The sequence below is a fragment of the Panthera pardus genome, unplaced genomic scaffold (genome assembly GCF_024362965.1).
Source record: "Panthera pardus isolate Hobbes unplaced genomic scaffold, ASM2436296v1 HiC_scaffold_4, whole genome shotgun sequence".
Taxonomy (NCBI): Eukaryota; Metazoa; Chordata; class Mammalia; order Carnivora; family Felidae; genus Panthera; species Panthera pardus.
This window is the reverse complement of record NW_026526969.1, coordinates 20,488,060-20,515,938: the sequence shown is the minus strand read 5'-3', so window position 1 is coordinate 20,515,938 and position 27,879 is coordinate 20,488,060. Positions and strand designations below refer to the sequence as shown.

General features: G+C 52.0%; 1 protein-coding gene across 1 annotated transcript in view; it reads right to left on the bottom strand.

Moving 5' to 3' along the window:
• Positions 1 to 27,879, bottom strand: part of MGRN1 (mahogunin ring finger 1) — a 55,679-nt gene that overhangs the window by 10,689 nt on the left and 17,111 nt on the right. The window contains 11 exon segments of the mRNA XM_053894012.1: positions 2,370 to 2,479; positions 4,461 to 4,620; positions 6,065 to 6,133; positions 6,784 to 6,831; positions 8,947 to 8,996; positions 9,648 to 9,714; positions 15,827 to 15,944; positions 17,904 to 18,050; positions 18,631 to 18,704; positions 18,706 to 18,720; positions 20,359 to 20,477. Coding sequence (XP_053749987.1) covers positions 2,370 to 2,479; positions 4,461 to 4,620; positions 6,065 to 6,133; positions 6,784 to 6,831; positions 8,947 to 8,996; positions 9,648 to 9,714; positions 15,827 to 15,944; positions 17,904 to 18,050; positions 18,631 to 18,704; positions 18,706 to 18,720; positions 20,359 to 20,477 — 977 coding nt within the window.

Here is a 27,879-nt window from a genome sequence, read left to right as displayed (position 1 = left end):
GCCAGGCGCTCCCCACAAGTGGGCCCGGCTAGGCACAGGGAAGGGACAGGCTCCTGCACGTTTTTGAGGCTCTGTATAAACTTATTACCAACGTCCCAACTCCTCGAGGAAGCTGGGGAGAAAAATTGGTCCCAAATCACCCCTACTCATTGATAACATTAACAGACCCACTGAAGAAAATTTGGCTTCTCTGTGGCGCTTCGTGGAAACTGCTTAGACGGGACACGTGGCAGAGAACAAGAACCCACGTACCCTACCTTAACCCTCTGGGGGGGGAAGGCACTGGCCCTCCGGGGCAGGTGAAGCTTATAACCCAAGCCTCAGTGTGCCCTGTACTTATCCTTGGGATAAGAGGGGCAAACATGGAAGGTCAGGCCTGATGCTCAGACGCCAGGGCAGAGCCTGGAGTGGCACAGACAAGCAACAAAAAACCCGCCATCCACCCCTGGGTGTCCGTCCCTCCAAAACAGTGACTCCTCCATCAGGAACCAATCACACCTCAGCGCTGCTCCTCTCTCTACCGGAAGTATACTGCTGGAAGAAGTATGTGATGTTCCTCGAGCCCAACATGAAATTTGCTGGAGGGCTGTTCCGGGAGGAGTAAGCCCTGGTGCCAACAGGGGCCCAGCAGGCAAAACACATAGTGTCGCTGGCCCGGGATGAGTGGGGGTGATGGGACCCCACCTTAGGGCGGCCTTGTGTCTGCTCCAGCTGTGAGACCACAGGTTCATATTTTGAAAGAGAAGCCAGAAATCTGAGTCTTAAGGAAAATTTCCAGACTTTCTTTTTTTTTTTATGTTTATTTATTTTTGAGAGGGAGAGAGAGAGAGAGAGAGAGTCCCCACACACGCACAAGGTGGGGAGGGGCAGAGAGGAGAGACAGAATCCCAAGCAGGCTCCGTACATCAGCACAGAGCCTGACACAGGGCTCAAACTCACAAACCACGAGACCATGATCTGCGTCAAGTTCAAGAGTCAGACACTTAACCGACTGCGTCACCCAGGAGCCCCTACAGACTTTTAAACACTGGCGCAAGGGGCTCCTGGGTGGCTCAGTTGGCTGAACACCTGACTCTTGGTTTTGGCTCAGGTCACGATCCCAGGGTCGTGGGATCAAATCCTGTGGTGGGCTGCATGCTGAGCGTGGAGCCTGCTTAAGATTCTGTCTCCCCGCTGTCCCTCCTCCCACTCACGCTCTCTCTCCCTCTAAAACAAAAAAAAATTTAAATAAACAAACTTTGGCCCAATATTCAGAAACACCATATGGGCCAAACATTACGCCCACCGGCCCAATGCAGGAACCCATCTTGTGGGTGTGCAAACCACAGGGTTTGGGTCCTTTGTCCCATGTAGACAGGTGGCAGGGGCCTCTAAGAATCAATGAATCCCAACAACCTCAGCCAAGAGCCAAGAAAATAGACCCACTGGCTGACAACTGCTGTGGCCGTCTGGGACCCAGGAGCTCAAGACCTCCGCCTGACCCCTGGCCTGCTCCCGGCCCCTTTCTGCCCTGCCTGCCCTGCCAGCCTCCCCTTCCCACCCTATCCCTGTCTCCGATGTGCCTCTCTGCCCATGTCTCAATACCTACCTTCCTGCCCTCATTCCTGTCTCTCTTTATCTCTCCTGGTGTCTCTCTCCGTGTCTCTGTGATTCTGTGTCTCTGCTCATCTCTCTGCCTATCTTTCTGGGTCTCTACATCTCTCCCTGCCTTCTGCCTATCTCTTGAGCCAGAGAGCCATCTCTCTCCCCAAAGCCTGACTCCGACTCCCCTCATCTGCCAGCACAAGCTTTACCTTATGGTTTCCCGGAAGCAAGGTGGACACCTGCCAACGTGCCCTCCTGTGTGTCCAGGCCGGACACCCCTTTTCAGGGGCAGAGAACATGTGGCGGACATGTTGCAGCCGTCCTCTGGACGACACCTCACTTCCCAGGACCCACAGAGTGGCCCATGGCTGGTAGAATGATGGTGACAGACGCTCCAAGGTTACCTGCCATCGGTGTCCCTTGCTCTTGGCAAACAACAACACTCCCCGGAGCCGGGGCTCACTGGGCCCGGCCTGGATCACCCTGGTCAACCTCACCACCACTTGTGGGGGCCATGCCTGGCCCGCCAGGCAGATGAGGGCAGAGGCTCAGAGAGGCGGAAGACACAGAGGGAGGCAGGCAGTCTGGCCCCGCCCTTCCTTCCAGCCACACTTTCAGAGTCCCTGACCAGCAAGGCCCCACTGGGAACCTGAAGCCACTAACACAAAGGTAAGCCCTGAGGGCATCTGGACGCCTGAGGGTCTCTGCAAGTGGTCAGGGGCTTCCTGCAGACCCCCTCCTGACTCTGCTGCACACCCCTCAACAAAGAAGAAAGAGGCACTTACGGAATGCTCATCGTGGTCCATGCTCTGGGCCAGAACAGGGCTGAAGGAGACCGGAGACAGGGCTCCTGGCTTCTTCCTCACCGCCCGGATCTGCAGGAGGGCCCGGAAAGCTATGGCAGAGGGAAGGCCGCCCATCAGGTAAGGGGCAGCCAGTTCCAGCACCACTGCGGCTCCCCAGGCTCCGGGGATGCTGGCCACCCACCCTACAGTGGTCCTGGGTCAAGCCACGTTTCCGAATCCGAAGCAAAACAGAGTCATAATGAAACAGCCCAGAAGGGAGCTTTCTCCCCCGGGTCCTGCACTGTCCCCAGCTCAGGCAGAGCTGCTAGGGCAGCAGGCAGGGCATGGCAGCCTCTCACATGCCAAACCCCACTATGCACTCAACGGTGAGCGTGGCTGGGTCACACCTGGTGACCAGCTAAAAGCCGAGTGGGCCCGGACACTGGCCAGTGTCTTCCTGGAAGTTATACCAAGGGCAGGCAGACGTATGTACGTGAACGTCGCCGACGGCACCTTCTCTATCCCGGGAAACGAGAAGCAGCACAGAGTTGGGAATAAGTTAGGAGGCAGACTATTGATGGTATAACGTCAGGCCCACTGACAAGAGTGTAACGTTTACGAGAAGTGCACACACACAACACACAGTCACAAACTGCATCAGCACTCGCTACAACAAGACCAGAGACAACCACATCCTCAGTGTGAGCAGCAGTCACCCCAGGTTGCGGGCCCCAGAGACGAGGGTCCTGGTCCAGCTCGTCCGGCCCAAGTGCTACATACATCTGCCAGGGACCCTCGCTCTAGGCTGTCTAGACCCTGGGCCTCCAGATCATATGCACCCCACACCCCTGAAAATGCCCAGGAGGCGAGGCACGTGGGGGAGGTCGGGGCTCAGACAGCAGAGGCTACCGGCCCTCCGTGCTACAACTGCCCCAGCACAGGCTGGGGGCCCCGCCGCCTGTCCCTCCAGGGCCAGCACACGGCCCCCCTGCAGCCTCCCCTCCCAACCCCCAACACCTCATCAGGGCTGGGCTCCGGACCCCACACACCCCACGGCCTCATCCTCTACCTCCACGTGCTCAGCCTGCCCTGTGGTCCGTGCACACACCTGTCTATCTCAGGGGACAACCAGTGGAGACCCACCCCTGCCCCTTACTAGCTGTGACCTTGCACAGGTTTCCTCTGAGCCCCGGAGAGTGACGATAAGACAAGCATGGCAGTTCTGGTCACACAGCTGCATTCTGGCTCGGGAGCGCGGGGTGAAGCAGGAGTACCCCCTCCCCCGCCCCCAGCCCCAAGGACGCTGTGACCAGCACACCCAGGTGTGAAACGGCAGGAAGGCCTTCTCCAAAAAGCCATCATCTACCTACTCAATGATGACACCTGCAGCTCCGGTGAGCAGGCTCTCTCCTCACCCACACCCTGGTCCCTCCCTGCCGGGACCCACCCACCAGCCTGATGCTCATTTTGATCCGTGGGATTTTCTGCCCTGAGAATGTTTAAATTCCTCCCCTGGAAGACAAACACCATTCAGAATCACACTCCATGCGGTAACTTTGAGAAAATGTCTGAAGTGCTCCAGGAAACCAATCCCTCAATCACCTTCCACCTAGCTCACTTTCCGCCTCACCGGGATGGTTTTTTAAATCAAAATATTTTCCATGTAACATTTAAAGATTTGAGGGGCACCGGGGGTGGCTCAGTCGGTGAAGTGTCCGACTCTTGATTTGGACTCAGGTCACGATCTCACGGTTTGCTGGGCTCTGTGCTGACATCGCGGAGCCTGCTTGGGATTCTCTCTCTCTTGCTCTGGCTGCCCCGCCCCCCTGCACACGCACGCTCTCCCAAAACAAATGAAATAAAAGTATTTTTAAAAATAAATAAAGATTTGATTCACGGGTCGATTTCTGCCCAGCTGCAATTTCATTGCAAGAACCTCCTTGGCGCACCCTCCCCGGCCGTTAACTCCCCGAGGTCTAATTTTCTGAGGAGGGGAGCCACGCAGGCGCGAGCGGGGTCGCCGTGGCTACTAACCACCCGCGCCACCTCCACGACCCATTCGCCGTGCCCTGGGCGGGAGGCCCCACTCACGCAGCCGGCAGATGGGGCAGTTGCTGGCCTGGTAGCGCAGCGTGTCAGCGCACGAGTTGCACAGGCACAGGTGCCGGCAGGGCAGGATCAGCGTGTCCCGCAGGTCCGACAGGCACACCACACACTCGTTGCTGTTGTCGCTGTTCTCCTCGTCCGACGGCTGCAGGGACACGAAGGGCCCCGGGGTCGGTGGGGTCCCACGGGCCAGAGGAAGGGGCCGGGGCGGGGAGGGGGGCGGGCAGGCGTTTCCGTCCCTGGCCGTCCCCCCGGCCGTCCCCCGCTTCCCCTGGGGGCTGCTGTGGCAGAGGGGAGCCCAAGAGAGCAGAAGAAGGTCACCCCGGAGCAGGACTCCCTCAGGACACGTGGCCCAGAGCCGCACTCCCAGGGCACCAAGCTCAGTCCTGGCCTGTGCACGGCCCAGCACAGAGGAGAGCCTGGGACTCCCACCCACAACACACATACCAAACCCCGAAAGTTCTGGTCTCCTTCTATTCCTCAGAACCAAAAAGAAAACGTGGAAAGGACCCAACACTACGGAGCAAGTCTTGCACAGGGTACCCACTTACTGGTTTAAAGCAGAAAAGGACTGACATGCCCAACCCGCCTAATCGAAATGAGTGGCTGGATCAAAAGCCGGCAACACTGCACAACAGCAAGCTGTGGCCCCACCACCCGTTTCCATAAATAAAGTTTTACTGGAAGTTTACAGCCTTGCCCCCTGGTTTCCAGACGGCTACGGCTACTTGCGCGCTACACGGAAAATCAGGGCACTGAACGGACACGACAGACACGGTACGGCCAGTACAGTTAAAATATATACTTCTGGGCCCTTAACAGAAAGTCGGCCAGCCTCCAGTGTTAGCATGTGAGACACACACAGGGCACTCACTTGAAGCTAAGGGCCTGATCAAGCACCAAGCTGCCCTGACTTCCAGCTTCTAGTGGGTTCCAGATCACAGAAGCTGGGGTGCAAGACTTCCAGACATTTTTAAGAGATGGCACTTTCACTTGTGCCTTTAAAACGATGACAAAGGCACAGGTTGATTCTCTGCTACCCTTCCCTGGCTGCGCCGGACCACGGCCCTGTCAGACACACGTTTCAGTTACAAGTGTGCAGGCGCTCGTGGCTGGGAGGTGAGCCGGCTGGCGGAGGGTAGCACAGGGTCCCACAGCCCCAGGCTATCTCTGCTAACCTGACGGGTGGCCACCCAATGATGTTAACAAGCCAGTGAATTTGCTGGAAAAAGGACAAAATATCCCATAGATCCTGTTCACTTACTGATTTATTATTATTTTTAAGTAATCTCTACGCCCAACATGGGGCTCCAACCCACAACCTCCAGATCAAGAGTCACGCTGTACTGGCTGAGCCAGCCAGGCACCCGTCTCTGTTAAAAAGGTAAGGAAAAACGGAGCCTGGGGTCCCAGGGCCTCCAGGAGAAGGCACACAAGGGGACTAGCTCATCCACCACCAGCCCACGGGCCCTGGCCAGGACTGGCAGATCCAGGCAAGTCCCTCCAGGAACCTGCTCCTATATGGGTGGAAGGAAAGCTAGGGAGGGAGGTCCATCTGAAGTCTGGCGGGTGTCACTACAAGCACATACCTTTGTCTCCTGGTTGTTCTTGTTCTCGATGCCATAGATCTCCTGCAGCAGGTAGCTGACCCGGTCCACCTGGAGAGCAGAGAGGTAGCCAGGCACTTGCCCGCCCCCACTCAAGGGCTCCTCTGTACCCACCTGGCCCAACACCACTTCCCGGGGGCCGGACCTGGTTCCCAGGGCAGTCGTGGTTTGAAATTCTGTCCACCCGCACCTCAGGGAATGGGCCCCATGCCAGGGGAAGGGCAGAGAATCTGCTATCTGCCCAGCCCAACCAGTAGCACGGGCAATAGGACGGGAGGCCCAGTGGTTCTGCCCCCTGGGGGGCATGGTGCCAACCTCTATATGGGCCAGGCAACCATACCCTCTGCCCACCTTACCATCCCCCTCCCCAGAGAAAAACTACTTTGAACCCACCAGTCACGAGCTGCACAAGAGTGACCAGTCAGCCCTTACGCTGACCAAGTTCAGAAGCGGCCTGAGCTGCTGTGTTTCCCACACGGGTCTATGGACCACAAACACGCCCTGTGCAGCTAGACGAGACTCGGGGCTACGAGTCAATGCTGGGACACGGGCACATGCACACACCCGAGGAGGCAGATCCAGACTTCCCAGGGCCCGGATGATGACCCTGGAGAGTGTAAGAGTGCGCGCGTGTGTGTGTGTGTGTGTGTGTGTGTCTTTTAAATGAAAAGGGATCTTGATGTTTCTTCTACCAGACTTACAATTTGCTTCTGCTTTAAAGGTTTCACAGAGAAGCTACCGTCGACGTGCTACAGGGGAGAAAGACACAGAGATCAACTCAGTCAAGCGGGTACCACTTAGCACTCTGCTTGGCAAGCTGCAGGCCGTTCCCCAGCCGTTCCACACCCACAGCTGAAGGACGGAGCCCAGCCAGTGTCTCCAAATGTGGCCCCCTGACTGGGCCTCGAAACTACCTAGAGGACCACCTCCTGGGTCCGCCCTGACGCAAGTAACCCACTTTCTCTGGGTAGTTCTCTCAAGCACATTCAGGTTTACGACCATCGGCTGGAGTTCTTAGAGCCTCCCAACAGCAAGAAGCAGCACCTGGATGGCAAGAACCAAGACAACCGAGTTCTAACCCCGAAAGGGCACGGCCCAGCCAGGAAGATAAAGCATGCACACGCACACGAGACGAGGCACGCACACGTACACAGGAAAGCCCCAAGTCTAAACACGCCAAGAACTAAAGAGGATAGATGTGTTTGGTGGTATCTGGGGAGGCACACCACCGGGAGACGGAGGAGGTTAATTAAGGGACAAGACCTGAGATCTTGCAACAACACCAGTTGCCCCTCCGAGTCAACGGAGACCAACACTAGGCATTTTCAGGATGACGGACTCCAAAAATAAAGCAGTTTCTCATTGGGCTCTAGACTGGAAAGGCCAATGGTACGTTTGCCATTGACGGCCCCTAACTCCGCCAGAGCAACGCACAGGAAACACCGTCCCTTCTGACAAGGCCGGGCTTGGGGAGTGTAGCCAGTGAGGGAGAGGCCCAACCTCTGCCCTGGGCGCTCTGTGTCACCAGCCCCTGGGGCTGGGCAGGGGGAGGCGGGGGGGCACAAGACAGATGATTTAAAAAGGGGCCTCAGGCCCAGCTGCACTAGTCCCTGGGGTGTCTGGAAAGACCCAGATCACAGGGAGGAGTTGGGCACTGCCCTTAATGCTCTCAAGGATGCAGACACACACCGGGCTGAGAAGGATGGGGGTCAGCAGATGCCCACGTGCGGCGCAAAGCCCAGAAGCAGCAGCCTGAGCCTGCTTTCCTCATGGGGTCCCTGATCCTCGTCCACCCAGGCCACAGGCGGGTGCTGAAAACACTTTACGATCTCAAAGTGCAGGCCAATGTTCTGGGGATGTGGGGCTGTCAGCCATGGCCTTCTCCAACAGGGATTCACCCCACTACCTCCAGCAAGGGTCTCGGTGAGCAGGGATCTGCTCCCAACACAGCCACACACGTGCTTGCTGCGTGAACACACACACAACTGCTGGCCCCCATGAATAGCAGTGACCCCATGACATCCTAACACGGAGACAATGGGGAGGCTGACAATCCCCACCACCACAGCCAACACACCCACCGCACCCTAAGTACTGTGGCCATGACACACGAACAGCAGGGGAGACTGGGAACTCAGGTCCGCACAGACGAACGAACATCTAAGTTCAAATACACATCAGGCCGAAGGTAGCATTAAGTGAATCCTTGGACGTAAATGGCCTCTTATATGTGAGGCATCCCCAACTCAGGGACCCCACGAGGGCCTAGATGTGACCCAAGGACACAACAAACAATGGGCCCAGTTCTGTCCTCACAGACACCAGAAGTTAGTACAACAAATATCTGCCCCAGAAGTCTGAAAGGCCACAGTGGGATGTGAGGTCAACCCAGCTCCATGGGACCAGGGTCACACAGCCACCTGGAGGGACGGCACAGCAGGCATGCAAGGACCAGGCCAGGCTAACAGGTTCCCATGGCCCTGGTGGGAAAGGCGGGGTTCCTGGGTGGTGACAACCCTGGTGACCCCTCCACATCCCAGAGAGAAGCTGGTCTGTGAGCAGAGTCCTCCACGGGGATGTCTGTGCCCCTACGCTGGCAGGTTACAGGGGGTTCTACAGGAGATGCCCCCTCACCACACACCAGACACCCTTTGAAAACCCTCCCGCAGGGGATGCTGCTTCGAAGCCCAGCCTCCCGGAGCCCAGAATATGTGGAGAGCCTCCCACCTGCCCTGAACGTCAGGGCACTAAGCCCATTTGGCCAAGGCCCAGACCCCAAGTTCAAACTTCTAGTTTCAAAACAGCACCCCTCTGCCCAGCGCTCCCAAGTCACAGTCAGAGTTAAGGGGCAGGGTGGCACCCACCTTTTCAAAGGCAGCCAAGAGCACGTGGGCGTGGCCGGTCACCTCCACAACTGCCCGGGGGAGAGAGGAACGGGTGGTCAGAGCTGGCCTCAGTCCCTCCTCTGCCCCCCACCCTGAACTTCTTCCTAGCTGGTGCTTTCCCAGGCTCTCTGCCAGAGACCCCAAAACCTAGGGAGGACTGTCCTCATCTTGCCTTCCTCTGCCTGGGGGCCCACTGCTCCCTCTGGCCACATCTCCACGGCTGGCTCTGCACGGAGGGACATTTCCGCAGGGCCGAGGAGCTGGGACTCGGCCGGCAGGGCTCCCACACTGGGGGCTGGGGGGCTGCAGCCCACAGCAGTGGCAAGCCCGGCAGGAGGACACAGGGCCGGTCAGCCAATGAGCGTGGCCGCCCCGCTCTCTGGTCTTCCATCAACCCGCTGGGGGCGGACACAAAATCTGAGGCCTGTCTAGCGCTGCTACCACAGTGGAAGCCAGGCAGCCGGCAATTCCTGAGTCGGGAGAAGGAGCTGAAGGGAGGGCCCCACAGCCCAGGAGGGGCCCGACAGACGGACAGCTTGGGGCTTGAACCCTACGGCCTTAAAAGTGCTAAGTGGGCTGAGCCAACATCTTTCATCACGTCTGGAATCAACTCCTCCGGCTGATTGAGGAGAGAAGCGTCCACGGCCTGGAAGGGGGATGCACGAGGAAAGGCCGCTCACCATCTCCTTCGTCTACCACGGCCTGGATGACCACTGGAAACACGCCCCGGTCCAGGTCAAAGTTCAACTGAGGAGAAAACGAAGAGAGAACAGTCAGACCGAGCGGGAGGGAGGAGGCGCGGTGAGCAGGATGGCGTCACGGCAGAGCTCGTGCAGACAGACAAAATGGCGAGGGAAGACAGACGTCAGGCTGCACTTTTCCCCTTTCAGCGAAATATGTAAAAATGACGTGGCAAACACGTGTAACTCACTGGCATTAAGTACATTTGTAAGGCCACGTTCACCACCTCCACCATCCATTTCCAGAACACTCTTCATGTCCCCACAGGAACCCTGTCCCTATCACCACCCGCTCCCCAGCCCTCCCCACCTGCTAAGCCCCACTGTGTCCATAGATACGTCCGGTCTGGGCATCGATTTTTTCTGTCTGGCCTCCCTCAGTGAGCACCATGTTTTCAAGGTTCACCCATGCCACACGCGTGCCAGTGCTCCCTCCCTAAGGCTGAGTGACACTCCCACCACACGGCCAGACCACACTCGACCACTCCCAGCTAAGGGACACCTGTTCCCCTTTGGGAACAAAGGGCTGTTCCCCTTTGGCTGCCACCAGCACCGAAGGACAGCATCTATCTGAGCCATTTTCTGTTCTCCTGGATGGGCACCAGAGGAGAAGGGAGCGGCGACACCGTGGCAGGCGGATGAGCTCAAGGAGAAACCCACTCTCACTTTTCCTTCTCCTCCGTGGCTCCCAGCTGCCCCCTGGCCAAAGACCGCTCTCCTCCCCACATGTGCCTCCCTGGGCATAGTCCACATCGGCTCACCAGCGGGGCCACAGGACAGACGTGACCACTGAGGTCACCCGAAGCAGGGCTGCAAGGGGAGGCCCAGAAGGTGCCTGTGGGTCCCAGGCTGCCAATGGGAGGCGGGACTGGGAGGGGCCAGGTGTTAGGATGGAGTCTGGCTCCACCACCCAAGCCTCAGTTTCCCTGTCTGTAAAAGAGGGATAAAAGCTATGCCCAGTGACCATGGTGGTCAACAAAACATGCCATGAACACCAGCCATGCAAAGCTCAGCATGTTCAGGCAGCAGGAGCTGAGGAGGACAGTGGCCTGGGAAGGCCTCACAGAGACACAGGCCATGGATTCCCAGGAACGCAGGACTACAGGAAGCCATGTGCACACCAGCTGCACGCGGGGCGGTGAAGAATGTGTTCAGGACAGGACCCAGCCAGGCCGCAGGCTCACGGCAGCCTCAGGGTACAGGGAGCCCGAAAACCAGCAAAGAAGCCACTCCAACCACTAGGACATCTCAAAAGACGCCCACACTACAATGCAGTAAAACAAGTTATGCTTATGTGGGGATGGGGCTCTATGGGAAATCTCTATGCCTTCTTCTCAACTGTGCTGTGAACCTGAAACTACTATGAAAACTAGCCTTAAAAAATAAAATTAAAAAGCAAACCATAACCAAGAGAAATAAAAACACGCATCCACACCAAAATTTGTATAGCGACGTTCAGAATGGCATTACTAAGAACCCAAAGGTGCAGAAAACTTAAGCGCCCGTCAGCCGGTGAACAGATGAACCGGGCATGGTCCAACCACACAGCGGAGTATGGTGAGCCGTGGAAAGGAATGACGTGCTGACAACTGCTACCACCTGCGTGAGACACGCGCTCAGTGACAGAAGCCAGTCACAAAAGGTCGCACAGTGTATGACCGTTTATTTGAAACTTCCAGAACAAGCACATCCACAGTGATGGAAGTAGATGAGTGGTTGCCAGGGGCTGAGGGGGAGGCTGGGGAAGGAATGCGGACAGGCAGAGCGTTTCTTCTGGGGGTGACAGAAGTGGACTGGGGTTACATGGTGGTGATGGCTGCACAACTCTATGAATACAGACCTTCTACGGTGGGGTCACATCTCGAGAAACCGCTCAGAAGTTCAAAGTATGAGAAGTCAAAAACGCACTTAATAATACACCTCGCAGAACTTGAACACGCTCAAAAACATCAGCCTACAGCGGGTAAAACCACCTAACACAAAGCCGATCTCATGATTTAGTGCTGAGTACCTCACATGATGTACTGAACACTGTAGTGAAGGAGGAAAACAGAATGGCCTCCAGTTTGTGGTCATTTACGCTCGTGACCACGCGGCTGACCAGAAGCCATGACTCCTGCCGCCTGGAGTCCTGAGCGAGGACCGTAGTACACATTGCTAGCCCAGGGAAAGGGGAAAATTCAGACTTCGAAGCGCAATTTCTACCCAATGTGTGTTGCTTCTGTACCATCGTAAAGTCGAAAAGTCTTAGGTTGAACCATCTGAAGTCAGGGACTATCTCTATGGTAAATATCACCAAACTGTACACTTTAAAGGGGTGAAAATTAGACCTCAATAAGCTGTTTAAAAAAAGAGACGTCATATGAGGACTTTAAGATGCACAACAGATGAACATAGGGAAGGGAAGCAAAAATATTATAAAAACAGGGAGGGGGACAGAACAGAAGACTCTTAAATTTGGAGAACATACAGAGGGTTACTGGAGCGGCTGTGGGAGGGGGGATGGGCTAAATGGGTAAGGGGCACTAAGGAATCTACTCCTGAAATCATTGTTGCACTATATGCTAACATGGATGGAAATTTAAATACATACATACATACATACATACGTACATACATACATACATAGAAAGGAGAAGGCCAGAGGAAGTGGCTCTGGGAATTAAAGCAGAAAGGTAAAGCCAGCAGGCAACAATGCAGTGGAGACCAGAGTACTTATCCTCTGGAAATGTATCCACACACACTGTTCACTGCATTCATGCTCAGATAAGAGCTTTGCCTTCAAGGAGTATGTACTTCAAAGGGAAAACATAGGTTTTTGAATATAGATAATTCATTATGTGTAATGATGTATCAGAAAATGACTTTCAATGATTGGGGGGGAAAAAACAAGCTACAGAATAATATTTCTACGCATGACTGCATCTTTACAACAAACAAATGCACATGGGAGAAAAGTCTGGAATACACCCCCTAAATGGTCAGAAGTGGTTGCCTCTGGAGAAGATTCAACTGGAGCGCGTTTTGCCTTACAAATTCTGTATAATTTTCACATTTTACAATAAGCATACATTGCTGTTGTAATCTTTAAATAGGCAAATCCAGGAAAATGCCTAGAAAGGAGGATGGCGAAAGGGCAGTTAGCCGTGTCTGGAGACATCCCTGGTTATCACCACTAGGGGGGGCTCCTGGCACCTGGCGGGTGGAGGCCAAGGATCAACATCCCACGATGCCCAGGACAGTCCTCACCACAGAGAATGATCTGGGCCCCAGGGTTCAACAGCACTGAGACTGAGAAGCCCTGGTTGAGCAAAAATCTGGGTTTGGTGCCCGAGTATCTGTCAGGCTTCTAACACCTGCCAATGTCCGCTTCAGCACCTTCGGCAGTCAGTGACACAGCGACAGGACATCATAACAGCTGGCTCTCCATACAGCTTAACTTCCAGAACCTTCTACCTATGGCAAGTTTAAGCAGTTTCCCAACTATGGTAATAACTGATACAGTTTCCTTTTAAAAACACATGTAGGGGCACATGGGTGGCTCAGTCAGTTGAGTGTCTGACTTTAGCTTGGGTCATGATCTCGAGGTTTGTGGGTTCGGGCCCCGCATTGGGCTTTGTGCTGACAGCTTGGAGCCTGGAGCCTGCTTCGGATTCTGTGTCTCCCTCTCTCTCTCTCTCTGCCCCTCCCCTGCTCATACTCCGTCTCTTTCTCCCTCTCAAGAATAAATAAACGTTTAAAAAAAAAAAAAAAAAAAGAAGAGGGGCGCCAGGGTGGCTCAGTCAGTTGAGCGTCTGACTTGGGTCAGGTCACGATCTCACAGAATGTGGTGGTTCAAGTCCTGCATCTGGCTCTGCGCTGACTGCCTGGAGCATGCTTCGGATTCTGTGCCTCCCTTTCTCTCTGTCCTTCCCCTGCTGGCACTCTGTCTCTCTCTCCCTCTCAAAAATAAACATTACGCAAAATTTTTTGAAGAAAAAATATAAATACACGTAATAGAGGGGAGAATGGAAATGACCGCTTAATGGGTGCAGAGTTTCCCGCTAGGGTGATGAAAATGTTCTGGGACTGCACAGAGGTACGCATACAGGACTGTACTAAATGTCATAATGGTAAACTTTGTTCTGTGTATTCTACCGCCAAAAGAAAAAAAAAAAAACACAAACAAAGTGAGTTGATTTCAAAAACACAACTAGCTGCGGTGATCACCGGAGAAGGCAAAGGCAAGGCAACGTCCTGGGATGACTCCACACTGGACAGGCCCGGAGTGGCTACCACCACTCCACGTGGCGCCTACCACCACCCCAGCCATGGCCGCGTTGCCTCATGCTGATGACCTGGGATGTGGGCCTCCTGAAGCTCTAAGGGAGGAAAGGGGGTGCCCGTGCGTGGCACTTCAGACTGGTTTACGAGCCAGGTGTGCCCCCAGGACAACTAGCCTCACTGGGGGCTAGCACCCCAAGTGCTGGCTGACTCAGCACACCTACAAATGCACAAGGACCTGTTCTGCGGCCAAAATACCAAGGGACGCACTACACACGGAGGTCACCAAACAGATGCAGGCTCAATCCGGTCCTCCCCACAACAACCGCAGGGTGAGGGCACCCACGTGTCTGTCTAGCCCCTTGCTGCCCTCTCACCCCCCTCTCTTTGAGGAGCAGCTCTCCCGCATTCACAGGAGGGTGGGCAGGACTGCGTGCAGCCGCTGGGTATCCCAGCCAGCAGTGTGTGGACCCCGAGATGGAGCCATGTGCTGGAACGAGGCCGGGGGCGGGGCTGTCCCAAGGCCTGGCTGTCCAGCTCTTCCTGGGGCTCCAAAAGCCCCATCCTTCTTTCAGAAGACTTCCTCACATGAGCAGTAGAGGCAGCTTCTGCTGCTGGCCGCCAAAGCGCCCTGACGAACGAGAGCAAACACCACGGTGTGGCCTTCACCTTCTGACACAGCTCATGACCCAGAACCCACCTGCCCAGCTCCTACACCATCCCACGCCCCTCTGCCTCCACTCCTTCCCCATAATGTACTTCAGTAATACATGACTACCTTCTTTAAAAAACTAGAGAATTCAGCCAAGTGAGAGCAGCCTGATACAAAAGGCCACCTATCATATGATTCCATTTATATAAAACATCCAGAAAGTACATCAGTACTTACCAGGGGCTGAGACTACAAACTGGGATTAACTAAGAATGGGGATGAGGGACCCTACTGGGAGGACGGAAAGGTTCTAGAACTGGACTGTGGTGACCACAGCATAATTCATGAATTTACTAAAAATCGCTGAATTATACACTTAAAAGTGGTGAGTTTTGTGGTATGCAAATTCTACCTTAAAAGACCTGTTCAAACAACTCAGACATATACATACTGCTGGCACTCACACTGTTCACATGCAGAATGGGCTCGAGCGTGTGTAATGCAGGACTCTTTGCCTTATATCAAGACCCTGCGCAGAAATAACCACCATGTAGTTCATGGGCATCTTCTTCAGTTTCTCCTCGAGCTTTATACACACATACGGACACCTGCGGAAATGGCTTTGTGCATCTTTCTTGTCGCATGAGTGAAATTATACTGCACCTCTGTCTGCAACAGACTCTTCTCCAGACCCAGGAGGGGCTTTCGGTACCGGTGTGTACGGTACACACAGATCCCTTCCACCTGCTGGGGCTGCACAGCATCCCGTTACGGAAACGAACCACGGTGCCCATACGATCATACGGTTCCCATAACATCAGTGAGTAAGCAATCCCTTCATCATGGACAGACAGGTTATGTCCAAATTCTGCTGTTACAGACAAAGCTCCCGTTGCCATCCTTCATGTGATATAAACTGCCAGCCCCGGCCAAGAACCAGAAGATGGAAGGGACCCTGCCAGACTGCAGTCCCACAGCCCCGACAAGGCACCACCCAAGCCGCTAACTGGAGCCTCTAACTGCTGACGCTCTGTCCGTCCTCAATCATCCAGTCTAGCCAACACTCGAATCACACCCCGCTCCCTGGTCCAGCACACGCCTGACTGAGCACACATACACGCCTGAGGCTTATCAGCCACTCGAGGAATGTGAGCAGACAGGCCTGTGGCGATCGGGAGAGGGCTGGTGAAGGGGGCCAGGTTACCTCATCATCCTTCCACTCGGAGAAGTCGATCTTGAAGGAGGGCAGGGAAAACTGCTGGCTCACCCCTCTCTTGTAGTGGACGGTCTCAGACTGCAGGGCAGGGGTCCTGGGGCTGTACCTGAAAGGGCAGGCGAGAGAAAGGCCGCTGAGACTGTGCCCAGAGCAAATGGTCTGCTGTGCCCGGTCCTCAGTCTCAGTCCCTTGCCAGCCCAGGACCTGTGAGGCAGGGGCTGGCAGCCACCAGTCTGTGGGGACCGAGCAGAAATCAGACGTGAAGACCCCCTTCTCCACCTGTGAGTCCTCGCCCGCCTCCGGCCCTGCCTGGTAATTTACCTGCTTACAAGTCCTCTGGGGCCCACACCTGCCCCACGACTGCCTTTCCAGATCTGGCTGCGCTTTTCCATTTGGCTTTTGAGGTGCGTTTACTTTAGTGAACAAACATGGTACAAACATGTGCCCGGCATGCCGTGTCCCCACAGCCCACCCTCACGCTCGCTCCCTGCCACGGGCTTCTCTGTCCCAGCCACAACCCACTAAGCACTCCCAGAAGAGGAGGGCACGTTCACGTCCGCGTGCACGGTGTCTGTTCTTGAGTATTCACACGACGGCCCACCTACACCGGCTCCCTCACTACTGACGGCCCCCAGCGCTGTCCCCTAACCGCCACATGCAGGGGTGCGGGGTTCTGCAAACATTGCATGGGCTCCACTGTGCGGTCACTAACTCTGATCCGACCAGGCGTCCCGCTGGTGAAGACCAGACTCCAGTATCTCGCTATTCCCAACGGTGCTTCCAGAACCCTCTCTACATACATCTTAGCCACGCATACGAGCACGTTCCCAAGATACGTTCCCAGAAAGGGTACGTGCATTTTCAATTCTGACCAACTCGGGCTTCTCCCCATTCAGGAATCCAACACACGGTGCTGACTGCTTCCTCCACCCACCCCACAGCAGCCCCTCTTGGGGCTTCCCTCAGCCTCTTGGACAAAAGACACTCTGGAGAGCCTGACAGACTGGCGGGGGCAGGGCTGCTCTTGTATGCACAAAGAGAGGGGGCCCCTCCAACCCCTGGAGGCCACAGGGCCTTTCTTCCCTGTGACATCTCAGCCCTGAGCCCGTGATAAAGCCACAGGCTAGGACTCTGCTCCCAAGCAGACCTGGGATTTTCTCTGGGACCTCAGATCTGCCCCCTTTTCTCACTTGTCAAGAAGCAGGGAGGAGAGAGGAGACCAGGGAAGGAGCAAGAGGGTCACGCACACTGCAGCTCAAATGGAAACAGAATTTCCAGGCTCGGATAAAGGTGCTTGGGCACAGCCTTCTGGGTCCTAGAGATGGTCTTTGTTCCGTTGACTTCTATGTTCACCCCACTCAACTCCAGGAAACTGAGAAGGGAAGCAGGCTCCCAGCCACTCCAGCCAGGTCTCAGGAAGGGAAGAGAGGGAGGGGACAGAGCAGCATTTCTGTCCCCTGTCCCCAGTGGAGGAGCCCCCCGGTGGTTCAGGACAAAAGCTCAAGGGACGGCTAAGCTGTTTGCTCACGCATCCACTATCCTTCTGGGGGCACGTCTTCCAGGTCCAAATATGACACAGACCAAAGCCGAGCTGCGCACCTTGTCCTCTTGTTGCTGCAAGGGAGGGTGCGAGAGAGGGAGCCCCGAGCCCAGTGACCCGACGGACAAAGTGTTCACTCCCTGCAGGGAGTGCTTCCCACACACCCCAGCTACGGGTTTTCTCCAACAGCAGCACCAAGGTCCTTATACCGACCACGAGGGGGCGGCTCCAGCCACCCCCACCCCCAGCTGAGGAAACTGATGTACCAGCAGTCCCAAGCCTTGACGCCTAAGCTCCAGCACCAGAGCCAGTCTGGCCTTCAGGTGTTTTTCTCCAACAGGACACAAGCAGGTACGTTTCTGCCCGTCTGTCTGAGTCTGTGGTCACGCTGAAGTTACAGATTTCAAACTTTCGGGGCCAGCGAGACCCTTATTGCAAAGAAAACCTCCAAGATCTCAAACGCACAGCACGGACAACAGAAGCACAGCTGCCGGGCCAGCCGCCACCCAGGCCGCAGACACTCACACAGCCGTCCCGTTCAGGAACTCCTCCACCGCCTGGCAGTAGATGGTGATGGCCACGCGGGCGTCGGCATCAAAGGTGAACTCCAGGCTGTAGAGGACGCGCGGCTTCTCGCTGTCCTCGGAGGGGCTGTCGGCACCATCTTTGTACCTGCCGGGGAGCAGAGGGACAGAGGTGGCGGCCTCCACCCAGCACAGCAGGTGCGCCCCCCACGGGGCCCCTCAGAGGCGGCTGCCAGACGCGTGGAGGCCCACTCCCTGTTTGGGCAATAAGGCCGGACACTGCAGAGCCCTCCCTCCCTCGTGTCCCGCCCACAGAAAGAGAGGGGCCCTCTGGGTTTAGACACAGCCCCAGACGTCTTCCAGGTTTAACGTGGTTCTCAGCCTGCTGACGTGCGAGGCCGGATCGCTGTTGGTCGTGGGGCCGTCCCGTGCACTGTGGGGTGCTCAGCAGCATCCCTGGTCTCTGCCCCCACAGGCGAGGGGCACCCAATCCCCCGAGTGAAAGCGTCTGCGGACGCGGACCGACATCCCTGGGGGCACGGCCGGTTTGAAGACTGGAGTCCCATGAGCAGAGCCCTCTGTACTCACACCCTAGGAGCCCCTCTGGCCTCGAGACCTGTCCGTGACCTTCTGGCTCCACAGCTGAGGGAGCAGGGACTGGGGCCGCTAGCTGCTGCCTCCCCTCGCAGGCATCTGTGACCACAGCGTGAGGCAGGGCGAAGGCTCACCTCACCAGTCGGAGAGAGTCTTTCCGGATGTTCACCAGGCTCCTCAGCGTCTTCACCGGCTCATGGGGGGCGGGGGGTGACGTATGGAAACTAGAAGGGAAAAACCCAAAGCCATGCCCGGTGATCCCCAGGATGTAACAGGGATAGAAAACAGGGATAATCGGAGCACAGGCACGACTCCGTACACCCCAGCCCTTGCGCTCATTCGTACAGAAGGAAACCACAGGCCCAGCAGCCACCACAAGGGACAAACAACAGGGACCAGAACCCTTAAGGATTCTGGCCACATAGATCCAGCCATGGTCCTCCAATTCCAGGGGGACCCTCAGTAAGCATAACCCGGCCCGAGGGGCCCTGGGGCTCTGAGGCCATGTTCCCAGAGGCGGGACCTGGTGCCCACTGCTGTCCTGAATAAAGTGGGCCTGCAAGGTAAGGATGATGCTCAGGAAAGACTCTGGAAGGGACTCACACACAAACACGCACACACACACACACACACACACACAGGGGAGCGCCGGAAAATGGGAGATCTCTGGGAAATGTGCTGCAGCGGCATCAGCTCCTGCCTATGACAGTGCAGCACAGCTCTGGAAGATTCTGTCCTTGTGGAAGCCGAGGGAGGCACAGAGGACTGGAACCCCTTCCTGCCACTGCAGGGGAGTCTACGATGGCCTCAAAAGAAAAGTTTAAACAGTAACAGATTTACGGGAGGTCTGTAAGAGCCAGGCCCTGCCTGCGAGCTGAGGCTTCGAAGACGGAAGGTGAGGTTGCTACTCTTGCTCTCACAGACTCAGGAGGGCGGGGGACTCAGCACAACCTGGAAGCCCCAGTGGTCCCATGGGTCGGGGAGGGCAGCACTTGAGGCCAAAGCTCCTCGCCTCCCACACACTAAAGGATCAAGATTTCATGTCAACCAGCTGTTCCACTGCTAAAACAGCCTAAAGACCCCCGGGCCAGTGGACACCTCATCCCCTGCCAGGACCAGGGACACCCCAGGACTCAGCAGCCTTGGGAAATGGAGTCCAGCATCTCCTGAAAGAGAGGGTCTCCTGCCTGGCTCCTCACCCACACTGAGGCCCACCATTTTAAAGTACAAGACCCAGTCCCCTGCTCAGCACCCCCTCCCCAGAGGCCCTCACTAGTCCCTCTCGGTCTCTTTTGTCTCCATTCATGAATCTTTTCTTCACTGCCTGCACCCCAGGACGGAAGAGGGTAGGATATGTCCTCCATCCCCAGCCCCTGGAGGAGTCCTAGGCACCCAGCAGGTACCAAATGTGTGCTGGACAAATGGACAGCAGCATGTAAACGTGTGCTTCCCTGATGACTAACGAAAGTGCATTTGTAAAAATGCTCACTGGCCATGTGCATGTCTCTTTTGGGTCACAACTCTCACCCACTGTTCTACAGAGTGTGGCTTCTGTTTTTTCTTTTTTAAAGAAAGTCATCCAAGAGGCCTGGGATCAAATCCATAACTATCCATAAGCCCCATAGCCTGGCTGCATTGCGCTCAGCAGTGGCTACCCTGTCCCCCAGTGAGCTATCTGCAGCCATCCAACCTCTAAGGGGGCAGTGCCAGGACGTGACCCCTGCACACACATACACACGTCCAGCCAGGAGCTCTGCCCATGTGAGGTGACTCAGTGCCTGCTTATCCGCAAAGCTAGCTATGGATAGCGGAGGGGAGGACCTCGCTGCCACTGCCCACATGCCTACCCCACTGTGACCCACCTGGACCGGGCGATTGCCCAGGAAATTCAGATCCATGTTCTCTCCAAAGAGGTAACCTTCAGGGTGAGGGGTGTCGAATTTCTCACCTCCCATGAAAAAGTGAGAGGCAAAGTAGTTTCCTGGTTAGGAAAGGAAACACAATTGTAGATTATAAGGCACGACACAGCCCAGGGGAAGCCGGTGATGGTTAACAGGCTCAGCCCTGAGAACAGCTCCATTTGGAGAGAAGCCTCGCAGGCTGTCCTTACCACTCGGCTCTAGCCCCAGCCTCAGCCCTTCAACCCGGCCCATTCAACGTCTGCACCCCAGCACCCTTTGTGCTCCCAGACCTCTCCTCCCTGCTCAGGGGCATATCAGGTCTTCTGCTCCATTAACCTTTCCTTCTGTGGCAGTTGGAGTTGTGTGCTCCTCAAGGATATGTCTCAGTTCCACACCTACACCTGTGCATGTGACCTTAGTTGGAAATAGGGTCTTTACAGATGTAATCAAGAGGAGGTCACACTGAAGCACAAAAGCAGTAAAAATAAGTGTACCTGTAGAACTCACTCAAGGGACTCACAAAATAAGAGGCTATAAAGTATGACACCATTTACCTAAAACATGGGGAGGAGAGGACTAAAGAATGGGTTCAAACTTAAGCGACCAGCAACTTCATACAGACTGCTATATGCAGAAGAGGTGACATACAAACCGAATGGTAACCACAAATCGAAAACCTGTAAAGACATGAAAAAAATAAAGAGGAAGGAACCCAAGTATATCATAAAGAAAGCCAACTAACCATGAGAGAAAAGTGCAGGAGAGGAGAGGAATGGAGAAAAACAACTACAAAAACAACCACAGAACAAGTAACAAAAATGGTAATACACACATACTTATCAACAATTACTTTGAATATAAATGGACTGAACACTCCCATCAAAAGTCAAAGGGTGACAGAATGGGTAAGAAAACAAAACCAATCTGTATACTGCCTATAAGAGACTCATTTCAGACCTAAAGACACCTGCAAATGGAAAGTGAGGGGATGGATGAGCATTCATCATGCTAAGGGTGTGAAAAGCAATCTGGGGCAGCAATACTTACATGGGACAAGATAGACTTTAAAACAAAGAGTGTAACGAGAGACGAAGAAGGGCACTATATAACCAGAAAGGGGACAAACTAACAAGAAGTAAATATCTGGCAACCAAATACACAAGTTAATAACAAATATAAAGGAAGTAATGGACAGTAATACAATAATTGTAGAGAATAACCCACCTACATCAATTGATAGATCACCCAAACAGAAAATCAACAAGGAAACAGTGGCTCTGAATGACACACTGGACCAGATGAATCTCACAGATATATTCAGAACATTCCATCCTAAAACAGCAGAATACACATTCTTTTCAAGTGCACATGGAACATTCTCCAGATTAGATCACGTTAGGCCACAAAACAAGTCTCAACAAATTCAGAAAGATCAAAGTCATTCCACACATCTTTTCTGACCACAACACTATGACACTAGAAGTCAACAAGAAAAAATCTGGAAAGACCACAAATACATGGAGGTTAAACAACATGCTACTAAACAATGAATGGGTCAACCAATAAATCAAAGAAGAAACTTAAAAATACATGTAGACAAATGAAAGTGAAAACACAATGGTCCGAAATCTATGCAGCAAAAGCAGTTCTAAGAGGGAAGTCTGTAGCAACACAGTCCTACCTCATGAAGCAAGAAAAATCTCAAATAAGCAACCTAATGTTACACCTAAAGGAGCAAGGAAAAGAAAAACAAAACCCCAAAGCCAGCAGAAGCAAGGAAATAATAAATGTCAGAGCAGAAATAAAGAAAACAGAAACTAAAAAAAAAAAAAAAAAAAAGTAGAACAAATCAATGAAACCAAGGCACCAGTTCTTTGAAATGATCAACAAAATTGAGAAATCTTTAGCAAGACTCATCCAAAAGAGAGAGAGAGATAGAGAGAGAGGACTCAAATTAATCAGAAATGAAAGAGGAGAAGCAACAACCAGTACCAAAGAAACATGAAGGATTATAAGAGAATATTATAAACAATTACATGCCAACAAACTGGACAACATGGAAGAAATGGATAAACTCCTAGAAACATACAACCTCCCAAAACTGAATCAGGAAGAAACAGAAAATTTGAACAGACCAATTACCAGAAATGAAATTGAATCAGTAATCAAAAAACTCCCAACAAAAGTCCAGGACCAGATGGCTTCACAGAGGAATTCTAACAAACATTTAAAAAACAGTTAATACTTATTCTTCTCAAACTACTACAAAAAATAGAAGGAAAGCTTCCAAATTCATTCTATGGGGCCAGCACTGCCCTGATATCAAAACCAGATAAAGACACTACAAAAAAGAGAACTACAGGCCAATATTTCCAATGAACACGGATGCAAAAATCTTCCAAAAATATTAGCAAACAGAATCCAACAATACATTGTCGGGCTCTGTGCTGACAGCTCAGAACCTGGAGCCTCCTTCGGATTCTGTGTCTTCCTCTCTCTCTGTCCCTCCCCTACTCACATTCTGTCTCTCTCTCTCCTTCAAAAATAAATAAACTTTAAAAAAAAAATTAAAAGACTCCAACAATACACTAAAATAATCATTCACCACAATCAAGTGGAATTTATTCCCAGGATGTAAAGGTGGTTCAATATTCACAAGTCAATCCATGTGATACATCACATCAAAAAAAGAAAGGATAAAAACCGTAAGATCATTTGAAAAGATGCAGATACAACATGTGACAAAGTACAACATCCATTCATGATGAAAACCCTCAATAAGGTAGGTTTAGAAAGAACAAACGTTGGGGCGCCTGGGTGGCTCAGTCGGTTAAGCGTCCGACTTCGGCTCAGGTCATGATCTCACAGTTCGTGGGTTCGAGCCCCGCGTCAGGCCCTGTGCTGACAGCTCAGAGCCTGGAGCCTGCTTCACATTCTGTGTCTCCCTCTCTCTCTGCCCCTTCCCTGCTCATGCTATGTCTCTCTGTCTCAAAAATAAATAAACATTAAAAAAAAAAAATTAAAAAAAAAAAAGAACAAACGTCAACATAATAAAGGCCATCTATGAAGAACCCACAACCAACATCATCCTCATGTGTCTCTCTGTCTCAAAAATAAACATTAAAAAAAAAATTAAAAAAAAAAAGAAAGAACAAACGTCAACATAATAAAGGCCATCTATGAAGAACCCACAACCAACATCATCCTCAATGGGAAAAAACTGAGAGCTTTCCCCTAAGATCAGGAACAAGGCAAGATGTCCACTCCCACCATTTTTACTCAGGATAGTACTGGAAGTCCTACCCAAGCAATCAGACAAGAGAAGGGAACAAAAGGCAGCCAAATCATTAAGGAAAAAGTAAAACTCTCACTATTTGCAGACGACATGATACTATATCTAAAAACCCTAAAGACTCCACCAAAACAGCTACTAGAACTCATAAATGAATTCAGGAAGGCTACAGGATACAAAATCAATGTACAGAAATTCACTGCTTTCTATACACTAATAATGAAGCAACAGAAAGAGAAATTGAGAAAACAATCCCACTTACAAGTACACCAAAATAATAAAATACCTAGGAATAAATTTAACCAAGGAGGTGAAAGACCTGTACTCTGAAAACTGTACAATACTAATGAAAGAAACTGAAGATGACATAAACAAAAGGGAAAACATTCCATGCTCATGGATTAGAAGAACAAATATCGTTGGGGCGCCTGGGTGGCTCGGTCGGTTAAGCGTCCGACTTCGGCTCAGGTCATGATCTCACGGTCCGTGAGTTCAAGCCCCGCGTCGGGCTCTGTGCTGACGGCTCAGAGCCTGGAGCCTGTTTCGGATTCTGTGTCTCCCTCTCTCTCTGCTCCTCCCCTGTTCATGCTCTGTCTCTGTCTCAAAAATAAATAAACGTTAAAAAAAAATTAAAAAAAAAAACAAAAACAAATATTGTTAAAATGTCCATACAACTCAAAGCAATCTACAGATTTAACGTAATCCCTATCAAATACCAATGGCATTTTTCACACAACTAGAACAAAGAATCCTAAAATTGGTACAGAACCATCTAGAGACCCCAAATAGCGAGAACAATCTTGAAAAAGAAAAACAAAGCTGAAAGCATCACAATTCCAGATCTGAAGATACATGACAAAGCTGTCGTGATCAAAACGTCTGGTACGGGCACAAAATAGACAACGTAGATGAACGGAACATAACACAAGGCCCAAAAACAAATCCACAATTATATGGTCAACTAATCTTTAGCAAAAGAGGCAAGAATATGTCATGGCAAAGGGACAGTCTCTTCAGCAAATGGCTCTGGGAAAACTGGACAGTGACATGCAAAAGAATGAAACTGGACCACTTTCTTACACTGGACACAAAAATAAACTGGATTAAGTTTCTAATGTGGTGAGACCTGAGTGGCATCTCGGTGGCTCAGTCGGTTGGGTGTCCGACTTTGGTTCAGGTCATGATCTTACAGCTCGTGAGTTCGAGCCCCACGTCGGGCTCTGTGCTGACAGCTCGGAGCCTGGAGCCTGCTTCGGTTTCTGTGTCTCCCTCTCTCTCTATGCCCCTCCCCCACTCACACTCTGCCTCTCTCTCTCTCTCTCTCTCTCTCTCAAAAATAAACATTAAAAAATTTTTTAATAAATGTGAGACCTGAAAGCATAAAAATCCTAGAAGAAAGCACAAGCAGTAATTTCTCTGACATCGGCTGTAGCAACAGTTTTTTAGATCCGTCTCCTGAGGCAATGGAACAAAAGCAAAAATAAACTATTGGGACTACACCAAAATAAAAAGCTTCCATACAGCAAAGGAAATTACGATCAAAGCTAAACAACAACCTACTGAATGAAAGAATTTGTAAATGACATATCTGATAAGGGGTTAGTATCCAGAATATAAAAACAACTTATACAACTCAACACCAAACAAAACCAAATAATCCAATTAAAAATAGAAGACACGAACAGATATTTCTCTAGAGAAAACATACAGATGGCTGACAGACACATGAAAAGAGGCACAACATCACCCACCATCAGGGACATGCAAATCAAAACTACAATGAGATATCACCTCATACCCATCAGAATGGCTAAAATCAACAACACAAGAAACAACAGGTGTTGGCAAGGATGTGGAGAAACAGAAACCCTCAGTGCACTGTTGGTGGGAATGCAAACTGGTGTAGCCACCTGGAAAACAGTATGAAAATTCTTCAAGGGCGCCTGGTTGGTTCAGTCAGTTAAGTGTCCGACTTCGGCTCAGGTCATGATCTCCCGGTTCGTGGGTTCGAGCCCCGCGTCAGGTTCATGCTGACAGCTCGGAGCCTGAAGCCTGGAGCCTACTTCAGGTTCTGTGTCTCCTTCTCTCTCTGCCCTTCCTCTGCCTGTGCTCTCTCTCAAAAATAAATAAACATTAAAAAAAAAAAAAAAAAGAAAATTCTTCAAAAAATTAAAAGCAGAGGGGAGCCTGGGTGGCTCAGTTGGTTTAGCATCTGACTCTTGATTTCAGCTCAGATGATGACCCAAGGGCCATAGGATGAAGCCCCGTGTCAGGATCTGCACTGAGAATGGAGCCTGCTTAAGATTTTCTCTGCCCCTTTCCCCTGCTCACATGCGATCTCTCTCTAAAATTAAAAAGAAAAAAAAGTTAAAAATAGAACTACCCTACGATCCAGTAATCTCACTACTGGATCTTTACCCAAAGAATAGAAGAACACTAATTCAGAGGGATACAAGCACCCTAATGTTTACTGCAGAATTATCTACAACAGCCAAATTATGGAAGTAGCCTAAGCATCCATCGACTGATAAAGGATAAAGAAGAAGACGTGGTATACATATGTGTACACACAGCCAGAGGAATGTTACACAGCCATAAAAAAAAAGAATGAAATCTTGCCACTTGCAATGACACAGATGGATCTAGAAAGCATTATGCTAAGGGAAATAAGTGAGTCACAGAAAGACAACTACCACATGAGTTCATTCATACGTGGAACTGAAGAAACAAAACGAAAAGAAGGCAGCTGGGACGGGACGCGGCAGGGACAGAAGCGCAGACATTCTGCTTACTGTTAGGTCTTTCCATGGGACATGAACCATGCAGTGCTCTTAACTAAAGGACTGAGACATGGGGCAGCACAAGGACCCTTCCAAAATCACCTAGGATCTGCACTGGGTCCTACGTACTGGAACTATCAGTGCACTTTAAGGTGCAGACTTTTTTAATAAATGTGAGGCCTGAAACCATAAAAATCCTAGAAGAAAGCACAAGCAGTAATTTCTCGGACATCTTCCCCACAACGGCCCTGTAGGGGCAGGGAACAAGGCACCCAAGGCCTGGCACGCAGCCTGTCACTGCACCTGACCCTGGACCTGGGCTTTAACCTTGCTTGGCCTTTGGCCCACCCCCGCTACCCTGCTTGCTGACCAAACTGCCCCCGTTTTCCCTCTCTGCTTTACTCTCCCCCACAGCACCGTGCATGACCCGATGGAACTGTGCACAGGAGGCCCCAACATCTTAGTCCAGTTTTAAGCTTTTGTGACTGGAGGTATAAATGCTACAATCTAAAACCTCCTGATGAAGAGGCAACAGACGATTTTTTTTTTTTTTGGTTTTCCCTATATTGTTTACATTTTCTACAATTAACATTACTTTTTTTTTTAATATTTTATTTGTAAGTAATCCCTACATCCAAAGTGGGGCTTGAATTTACAACCCTGGGATCAAGAGTCTCACGCTCTACCAGCTGGGCCTGCCACATGCCCCAATTAACATAATTAACATTACTTTTAAAAGAAGAAAAAAATTTAAGATTTTTTTTTTTTTTAATTTTTTTTTCCAACGTTTTTTATTTATTTTTGGGACAGAGAGAGACAGAGCATGAACGGGGGAGGGGCAGAGAGAGAGGGAGACACAGAATCGGAAACAGGCTCCAGGCTCCGAGCCATCAGCCCAGAGCCTGACGCGGGGCTCGAACTCACGGACCGCGAGATCGTGACCTGGCTGAAGTCGGACGCTTAACCGACTGCGCCACCCAGGCGCCCCTTTTTTTTTTTTTTTAAAGAAGGCTCCACGCCCAACGTGGGGTCTGAGTTCACAACCCTGAGATCAAGAGCCTCCTGCTCTGAGCCAGCCAGGCACACAGTCCAAGAAAAAGTATTTTAAAAAAAATATGAGGGACACCTGGGTGGCTCAAGCGACTGACTCTTGGTTTCGGCTCAAGTTCCTGAGTTCCAGCCCCACATCGGGCTCTGCGCTGACAGTGTGAAGCCTGCTCGGGATTCTCTCTCTCCCTCTCTCTGCCCCTCCCCCACTTCCTCTCTCTGTCTCTCAAAATAAATAAATAAACTTAAAAAAAAAAAAAAAAACAAGAGACATGGTACAAGATGCGGTAGTATCACAAAACTGGAAGCATGTTCTGGAAAGACCAATGAATTGTCCACTAGTAGACTTAAGGGTGTGTGAAT